Source organism: Mytilus edulis, chromosome 10 (genome assembly GCF_963676685.1).
Source record: "Mytilus edulis chromosome 10, xbMytEdul2.2, whole genome shotgun sequence".
NCBI lineage: Eukaryota > Metazoa > Mollusca > Bivalvia > Mytilida > Mytilidae > Mytilus > Mytilus edulis.
The window spans coordinates 348,366-358,149 of NC_092353.1; the positions used below are offsets into that span (position 1 = coordinate 348,366).

Here is a 9,784-nt window from a genome sequence, read left to right on the forward strand (position 1 = left end):
ATTAACCAAATAAACAAAGAACAGGCTTAACGCGACCTTTACTATTAACCAAATAAACAAAGAACAGGCTTATGGTGACCTTTACTATTAACCAAATAAACAAAGAACAGGCTTAACGCGACCTTTACTATTAACCAAATAAACAAAGAACAGGCTTATGGTGACCTTTACTTTTAACCAAATATAAATAAAGAACAGGCTAATGGCGACCTTTACTATTAACCAAATAAACAAAGAACAGGCTTATGGTGACCTTTACTATTAACCAAATAAACAAAGAACAGGCTAATGGCGACCATTACTATTAACAAAATAAACAAAGAACAGGCTTATGGCCACCTTTACTATTAACCAAATAAACAAAGAACAGGCTAATGGCGACCTTTACTATTAACCAAATAAACAAAGAACAGGCTTATGGTGACCTTTACTATTAACCAAATAAACAAAGAACAGGCTAATGGCGACCTTTACTATTAACCAAATAAACAAAGAACAGGCTAATGGCGACCTTTACTATTAACCAAATAAACAAAGAACAGGCTTATGGCGACCTTTACTATTAACCAAATAAACAAAGAACAGGCTAATGGCGACCTTTACTATTAACCAAATAAACAAAGAACAGGCTTATGGCGACCTTTACTATTAACCAAATAACAGAAAAGAAGATAACTCCATTTATTAGTTCTCTAAATTTCATGTGGTTCTCCAAATTTATGTGAAAAAATATATGATAACAGTAACTATGTAATGATAAAGACTTTAGAACACAAAACCCTTGCAACTCAGATATACGCAGAGTCATTCTTTTTTTTTATATAAATCTTAATATATTAAGATATTTCTTTCAGAACTTCAGTAAATATATTTTTTTTTTGTATTGGAATATTTAACTCAATTAATACATGTACTACAATTGTGGAATCAATTAATTTTTATTTGTTCATAATTGTATTTAAGTTAAACTTGTGGCTTGTATGTGATGTTTTAAACACAATTAATTGACAAGTTTTATTATAAACAAAAAGTCATGTCATGTAAGTTTTCCCATCGGCTTCATTACTCTGATTTTTGTGTAGTCTACTTGACATTTTATACAGACAATAATAAATACTCAACAACATCTCTTCTAGCAAAACACCAAGACACTGGTTCTACATGTATATATATATATTTTGTTCTATATTTATAAATTATCCATGGTTTTTCAAAGCAGAGCTGAGTATGTTTCTCAGCATAAAAAATTTTAAGTGGGTTACAGGCCTGAGTTGAAATGTAGAAGAGAAACATCCTGAAGTTCAACAGAACATTGATAAACCTTTTTTTTCCCTAGACAACATCAATGACATAGGCTCATGGTGTAATAAATCCTCTTTCTACTAAAGAAGATCTAGACCAAAATTTGAGAAAAACAGCAATAATGTTATTTTTTTTATACGTTTTATATGCCCAAATGACATAAATTATCACAATTAATTTGAATACACTTGACAAACAAATAATTAAAGGTTTAACCTCTCTATTAAGAGATAACAGTCATTATGACTAATATTTGTCACAATCAATAATCTGATTATAAGTTTGATGGTTGAACTCTCAGCAAAGTCACTCAATTGTAAAACCATCAAAGAGAAAATATATTAAAATACATTATATTTTTCACTATTCTAATGCTAAAAAATACTAATTACATAGTTTTAACCATTTGAATGCATAATATTATAAATGGTACCAAACTATAGACAAAACAATTGTTCAATTGCATTTATCTATAAAATTTTGACTTATATTAGGAATAAGTATTAACACTTATGAAAATATTTTTACAGTGATAACTATTCCAAGAGTCAGAACAACTCAGTCTAATTGTATCAGTCACATAGTCTGAATACTGATATTTGACTCACATTTAATTCTCATTCAAAATTTAAAACACTAAAAACACTCTCTCAAATGCAAATGAAAGGATTAAAATAAAAACATGTAACAAATTTTCTTGAAGTTCAGGTTCCAAATTTTTAAAAAGTTTATAAAGAAATTTCCCTTTTCTAATTGGAATTCAATGAATCTTCATTCAAATGTCTCAAACTAACCCTATGCAATACTGGCCCTTATATTGGTTTTTTAATTGAATGCTGTTAATTTGAGTTTGGTCAATCAATTAATAACTTTGAAATCACAATAAATTATACATTAGTACATAGATGTATAGCAGTATATCTACTGATGTAGTAACACAGCCGTCTGAACGTCCCCTTCATAGATATACAGCAGTAAATCTACTGCCACAGTCTACTGAACTTCCCCTTGATTGTCTCCCACATTGAAGTCTACCCAGTCTAAAGCAATGGGTGCTGACAACATGGTATCTGTGATGTCGAATGCCTGACAGAGAGCTAAGGACTGAGGAGATATCTCCCGACATAAGTCGGCAGCTCTTTCACTCACTTTACCACCTGCTTCTATTGACATTGTCTTAGATATAACAAACCATGACAGGTCTTTCTCAACTGCATCTACTAGATATAAATCATACAATGTGCTCAGAACTGGTTTCAAAGAAGAGTCTGCCTGCTCAATTACTGCTGCAAATCTCTCGCTGATTAACCTCTCACCAAAACTTTTAGCAGCTGCTTGAACAAGGTCGCTCTCTTGATACATCCAAGTGTCAAACAGTTTCTCTTTTCCTGCAGCTTGCATTTTCTTGCCCAGACTGATAAACAACGAGTTTTCACGTTTTAGAAGAAGTTGATGTAAGTAGCTGGTGCTAGATAGATCTTCTGATTGACTTTTATCCACTTTGTGTGGCCTGAACATACCAAGTCTCTCTTTAGCCACCTTCTGCATCAGTACACTATTGTCCCCCTCAGCTGTCATGGCAGCATGAGCCAGACCAATGAATGGACCAAACCTATTACAGGACAGGTACCCCTGACCACCACATCTCTCTCGGGCTGTAGATGCACACTCCTCTACATGCCATGAAGCTAGAGGTTTAATCACACAACAAATTGTAACTGCTTCTGCATGTTCAGAACCATCTTCTTTCTGGAAAGCCCAGCGATCTTTGACATAGTCAAGACCAAAGTTCATAGCATAAGTACGAGCCAACAGTGGAAGCAAGGCACGTTGCTGAAGTTGATACAGGAGAATGGGTGTATCAGATTTACCAGTCTTACCCACAGTTAACCTGGAGGCAGCATATCTTAAGGCGATAGCCATGGAAGCTTTGGCCACTCCCATGGACATACTTGCAATACAAATACGTCCCGACAACAGCTGATCAGCCACTGTCAGGAATCGAGCACGCTCACCCTTAATACTACTACTGAAGTTCCCTTCTTCATCAATATCAGAGTACTTATTTAGAAGGTTCTCTTTTGGGACACGTACATTGTCAAAGAATAGTTTGGCATTGTCTACACCGTTCAATCCCATTTTATATCCCATGTCCTCCACTCTGACTCCAGGCATCACTTTAAGATCATCATCTCTGATTCTCACCAATACACCATGAATACCTGAAATAATATGGTTATTGTTTGAGTTTTGAGTTTAAGTGCCAGAATACAATATAATAAACTTTTCATGAAGTTATTCCAGAATATAACTAGAAAACTGACATGTCAACAAGGGCCTCACTAGAACATTTGTTGTGTGGCATAGAAAACTAAAAAGTCCTATGTTGATTACCTGGATCTACTATGCATAAGTGTTTTTAAGTTTCTTTCATAGTTTTTTAAAACAAAAGTTAAACAAGAGGCTGTCACATTGACAGCAAAGCAGTATATGCATAAAAATGATATTTCCAAATACATTGTACCCCCAAACAGGAACAAGTAAAGAAAAAACAATTTGTAGGGTTCAAAAATGGAAGGCCAAAACATCAATATAATTATAACTTTTCCCTAGTACTTTAAAGTCTACATTTCAACAACAAAAGCTATTTTGAAAATCAAATGACCTTCATTTGATATGTAAATGACCTTCATTTGATATGTAAATGACCTTCAGTTGATATGTAAATGACCTTCAGTTGATATGTTTCGTCACAGGATACAAAGACAATAAAGGATCTGCATTTGAAACTAAATTTTTTATAAATTCTCAAAAAAGTTTAGATACTTTGGTCTTGACATATATATGACAATTATTAGACCAGTTAATATTAGGATTTCAGTTGTACCATATCAGACAAAGTCTGTTACATATATAATCTTCATGCTTAGAGTAAATTATAAACAAACCTTGGTTAACTCCCTCCATCATCAATTGAGCAAAGACAACAATATGTTTAGCATGTACAGCCCCATTGGTGATCCAGTACTTCTGTGCTACAGTTGTTGGAGTGTTGACAATCAATTCCTTTGTAGCTTTATCATAAGTAGCTGTAGTCTCCATTTCAACTGCATTGTTTCCATAGCCAAGTTCAGTCAGACCAAAACAACCAATATCATCTAGGGTGTCAATACCTAAAAAATATATTAAACCATAAAACAAGTGTCATCTAGTGTGTTAATAACTAAAAATAACAATCAAACTGTTATACAAGATAGTCCTACAATGTAAAAACAAGAGTGCACACGCTGAAATTTCTAGCTTTCTTTACTAATCATTGATATTATGTTGATAGTCCTACAATGTAAAAACAAGAGAGCACACGCTGAAATTTCTAGCTTTCTTTACTAATCATTGATATTATGTTGATAGTCCTACAATGTAAATACAAGAGTGCACACGCTGAAATGTCTAGCCTTCTTTACTAACCATTGATATTATGTTGATAGTCTTAAATATAAAGAATTACTACAACTATCACCTAAACTTAACATGATCCAAGAAAATGAGGTCAAGGTCATATAAACCAAACAAGAAATAAATGTAAACCTTACTATCTTTCATTTCTGTAAATATAGTTGACCTATAAATGGCTTTTAGTTTCTAAGAAACAGATTTAACAAAGAAAACTAAGCATTGACTAATGAACCATGGATGAGACGAGTGCCAACTTCTATGACAAGTATTTGCACATGTTTTTAGTAATCGTTTTTGTTTTGGGAAAATAATGAGACATGTCTAATCATCAAACTACGACCAAATCATTTCTTAAAACAACAATTATCTTTAAATTGGGCTCCACATTGATCATTGTTTATATATTCAGGATCTATTTTATGGAATAACTTACCAATATCCCTGAAAAAATCAACCTCAAGTACAAGCTCATTCAAAAAAGATTTAAAAAATTACTTGTTGGAACGTTAAGAAGCTGTGCGATTTTATATGCATAATAATTTTCTCACACTTACTCAAACTTATGATATTGTTGATGGCAATACTATATGTCATATATGAATTTGTAACTAATTGAATATTTCATAACAATTTTTTATTGCATTATTCATGTATGTGTGTTTGTTTGATATTTTGTAATTGTTTGTTATATGTCATTGTATTTCATGAGGGCCTCAGGGAAGATTAGCTTTATAGCTAACTGTGTAACCCTCTTTAAATAAAGAATTATTATTATTATTAATAAACCTCATTGAACCTGCAAGACTGACATGTACATCATAAAATATTTTCATACACCAAATATAGTTGACCTTTTGCATATAGTATTAGAAAACAAGACCAGAACTCAAAATCTTAACTTTGAATACTGAACCATGAATAATGAATAAAACCTCAAAACTCTGAAACAGTAAATCCAAAATAAAAAAGAAAAGAAGGGAGCTCACGTCAATAGATATAAACAATTCACCAAAATTTTATGCATCTAGGTTAAAACATTTTTGAATTAATGTCTGACATGTTGACTATGGAAGGACTGACAGACAGACGGTCAACGATATACCTTACATCCTGTAAATGGGCGTAAAAAAATGGAAAATTTTAAAAGAAAAAATACAACAAATTATGAAAAGAAACCCCACCCCCCAATTTTTTTTACCCCCCTTGAAGTAGTTACCCCAAACTCAATCCCAGCCTTCCTTTAGAGTTATGGTACATTGCAGTACAATTTCAGAGATATCCATACCCTTACACACAATTTAATGTCCTGAAACTAGAAAAATGCATGTTTTAAGCCCCTTTTTTGGCCCCCAAAACATTTTCAATTTTTGCGGTCTAATAAAAATTGATTTATACCCCAGAGCCCCCTTAATGTACAAAAAATGTATACCATAATCATTCTTTTATTTGTCCTACCTTTAAGCAATTTTTTGTGATGTCTTTCTGTACCAAGTTTAAGAACTGTACCACCAAACAAATTAAACTGAACTGTCATCTTAGTTGCCATAGCTGCGTCAATGATGGCTGCTAACTCATGGGCAGCAAATATTCGTAATGGATTGTCATTGAAATCAAGGACTGATAAAAAACCTGCATCACATATACGTTTAAGTCTCTGTAAGGCTACTTCTCTTTCCTCAGCTAAGGAAATGTTGTACTTAGGTATCATTATGGGATCACTAACAAACTGGCGGAATTGTTTGCGCATTTCATGGTTATCGTGATCAAGTAGTTCCGTCATTTTGTCCAGATTGAAAGCAGGTGCTGGCCATGACTTACGAAGCTCATTTGGCTGTACAGCAATCATTCTTTTCTGTACATTACATGATTGAGGAATGCTTATTTTGTTCTGGAAAACAGAAGGCTGGCCTCTGGTTGATAACTGTCGCATGGCTGAGGCAAGACTTCGTAATTGCCTAGATCTCAACATGGTGATGATTTCGCTCTGAAATACAAATAATTCACTCTCTAGAATCTTGATGTACATGTAGATGTTACATGTCTTGTGTATAAAATTCCTATTTCATTTCTTTAAACTGAACAAAGGGAAATAACCCAATGTTTCCACTGAACTTTCATACAATGTATCTATTATACTTTATTAAAAAATGATCTACATTGTAGGTTTGTCTGAATACATTCTTGTTTCTTACTTTCAGGTGTTAACATTAGCAGCTGGGCACTGTCACAGGAGCAAAAATACTTATATGTCATGGTGTGTTATTTGGCTTTTATATTTAATAGTATGATTGGATTAGGCTTTGTTAATCAAAGTCTATTCTTACTAATTAATGAGAGTAATAAATTTACATGTCGAGACACATTGATTTATTTTTAGATTTAGTATAAATAGCTTGTGAAATATCGGAAGCATAATCTCTCTCTACTCATGTCATTATACATTGTGTTATATACTGGACCTATAAGACTGTCTATCAGTTGACTGTGTAGTGTTCACTGTTGAGACAAAATTTATCTCCAACTCATAACTTAACTTTGGAAAATAATTTTGAGAATCTTTTAATCTACTATTTAGTAATTTTGGCAGTTATTTTATATTTTACATTGTAAGGATAAATAGATTTACTTTGGATTTGATATTTAGATTTGATACCTTGTACTTTAATTAGATTACCATTATTTTGCATTGATTACTTATTAATTCATTCATCTAAATTGTTATCCTTAATTAAATTATGAAAACCTTTCTTTTGCTTTAGCTATTCCTATGAGAACATTAAGTCTATAGCTAGTGATAGACTGACCAATGTCCATGCTGTCCCTTGGTTCCAGTACATAAGAGTTATCTTATCTTAGTGTTCTGGATCTTGGTCTCTGTGTATCATCATACAGCGGATGTAGGTACTAACCAAGCAGGCATGATCCATTTTGAATTGACACAGTAACGAAAATCTTTGTTTTGTTTTATCAACATTCGGTGTACATTTTTCAACATCTGAAATTCCTGTTCCAAATCATTTTCGCATCGATTTTTTTCCTATTTCATGTATTTATAAGGCAACTTTTATATTCTACATGTAATTAGAACAATTAACTTGTAAATGCGCAAATAGTTGTGAATGTCAAAACTAACTTTCGATTTCGATACAATTGTCGAGACATTTACATGCAAAAGTAATAGTTACCAATCATAAACCTACCTGTGTCGTGTGATTACTCATTCCTTAAACTTTTTGGGTAATAAACGAGTATGAAAATTTTGTTTTTGTTTATTGTGTACAGCAACTTAACTTGCACCGTACAGAAGGATTTATGTGGTCAGCTAAACACCATACACAACGCTTTTTTTTTCGGAATAAAATATCGAAAAAAACATATGCATGAAAGATTTCAATGCTAGTTATTGATACAACTATATTTATTACAAACTCACAGTGGCCTTCTATCAGAAAAAGAGTTGCAATGAATATAGAATTATATCGGATGAGACGAGTGCCAACTTCTTTGACAAGTATTTGCACATGTTTTTAGTAATCGTTTTTATTTTGGGAAAATAATGAGACATGTCTAATCATCAACCTACGACCAAATCATTTCTTAAAACAACAATTATCTTTAAATTGGGGTACAAATTGATATTATGTGAACAAAACTTTCGTTATCGGGTGAGGTCAAAATCGATCATGCCCACTTGGTTAGTACCCTGCTGTACTGATGATACACTGTGTTGGTGACTGATACAACTCAATAATCTAATTCTGTCTCTTGTTTTATTAGTCTACATCACTTGTTATCTCCCAAGTTTTTAAGAATGGCAGAGATATCGATATAATAATGGATATCATTGCACATGTATGTCTATTCTAAGTATTAAATGAGTAATTCTTTTTTCATTTTGTTGCACTTTCAGCAGTCTTACGAGTTTTACAAATAATAAGGACTATATCTGTCCAATACCCCAGTTCCAGGATACTGTTTGTTAAATCTGTCATGTGACTTCATCACCACTTGACCAAAATGTAGGCATTGTCACAGGCGCGGATCCAGCCATTTAAAAAAAAGGGGGGGGGGGGGGTTCCATCTATATGTCCCCATTCAAACGCATTGATCGAAAGAAAAAAAAAAGAAGGGGGGTTCCAACCCCCAGACCCCCCCTTGGATCCGCCAATGTGTCACTTCCAACACAGGTGTCCCAGAAAAAAAATTAAAATAGCCTTGCCAGAGGTCATAATTATTTGGACTAATGTTTGGTGACCAATAGTTTGCATAACAGTTAATTTCAAATCTAATCTATCTCAAACAGTGAAAGTAACATGGCAATCTAACAACTTACCTATTGTCCAGAGACGCTACACCTGTCTCTGCCTAAAGTTGTAAATTATTAGCCCCACAAAAATTTGCAAGCATTGATAATGCACATTTCTATAAAAACAAATTGTTTTCCACTGTTCCAACTTTGTCGTGTTACATAAAAATAAATTTATATTAGTTTTTATCATGTTTAAAACTAGACAAACTTATTCAGTAAATGTCTAAAGATAAGAAAAATCTTAATAAAACTTTGTCTGATATATATATTCTTACCCTTTATACTATTATAACTAGATAGTAAATTAGTAGAGACAGCTCAATTCAGTGAGATGAACTTTGATCCCAAAACAGCGGTGGTGTCGCTAAAAACAGTTTACCGATACGTCTTATTACCACCACCGAATATTGGGTCCGTATGTAAACCAACATATTATCATGTAAAAAGTGACCCACAGTGGACAATATTTCATGATTATTTTTTTGTCGACGCCTATAAAATAATGTCCAAGGAAGATAAAGTTTCACATTTTGTCTATATAGAGTATATGAAAAAAATGATAGTTTATAGATTAGGCAGCAACCATTTGATTTTCTGGTGGGAGGGGCTATGTTTTTTTTTGGAAAACAAGTTTGTTTCCAGTTTTTGGAGAAAAAAATAATTTGTTTTTGATTCTGAGAAAAAAAATTGTTTGTTTCACCCTCAGCTGCCACTATA

The 9,784-nt window shown here is 32.8% G+C and overlaps 1 protein-coding gene across 1 annotated transcript; it reads right to left on the reverse strand.

Annotated features, from left to right (window-relative positions):
- Window positions 1–669: 669 nt before the first annotated feature.
- On the reverse strand, window positions 670–9,469 carry LOC139493082 (uncharacterized). Its single transcript, XM_071281226.1, has 4 exons — window positions 9,343–9,469; window positions 6,214–6,742; window positions 4,251–4,475; window positions 670–3,524 (listed from the first exon to the last, which is right to left on the reverse strand). Exons 2-4 carry the CDS (start codon window positions 6,725–6,727, stop codon window positions 2,296–2,298), a joined length of 1,968 nt encoding a protein of 655 aa, XP_071137327.1. The 5' UTR covers window positions 6,728–6,742; window positions 9,343–9,469; the 3' UTR covers window positions 670–2,295.
- Window positions 9,470–9,784: the final 315 nt, after the last annotated feature.

Excerpts from the sequence above, each read along its gene's own strand:
- LOC139493082 (XM_071281226.1), bottom strand. The coding sequence starts at position 6,727 with ATGTTGAGATCTAGGCAATTACGAAGTCTTGCCTCAGCCATGCGACAG. Across the intron at positions 4,476-6,213 it reads TCACAAAAAATTGCTTAAAG|GTATTGACACCCTAGATGAT; the intron begins GTAGGACAAATA and ends TATATTTTTTAG. Across the intron at positions 3,525-4,250 it reads GATGGAGGGAGTTAACCAAG|GTATTCATGGTGTATTGGTG; the intron begins GTTTGTTTATAA and ends ATATTATTTCAG.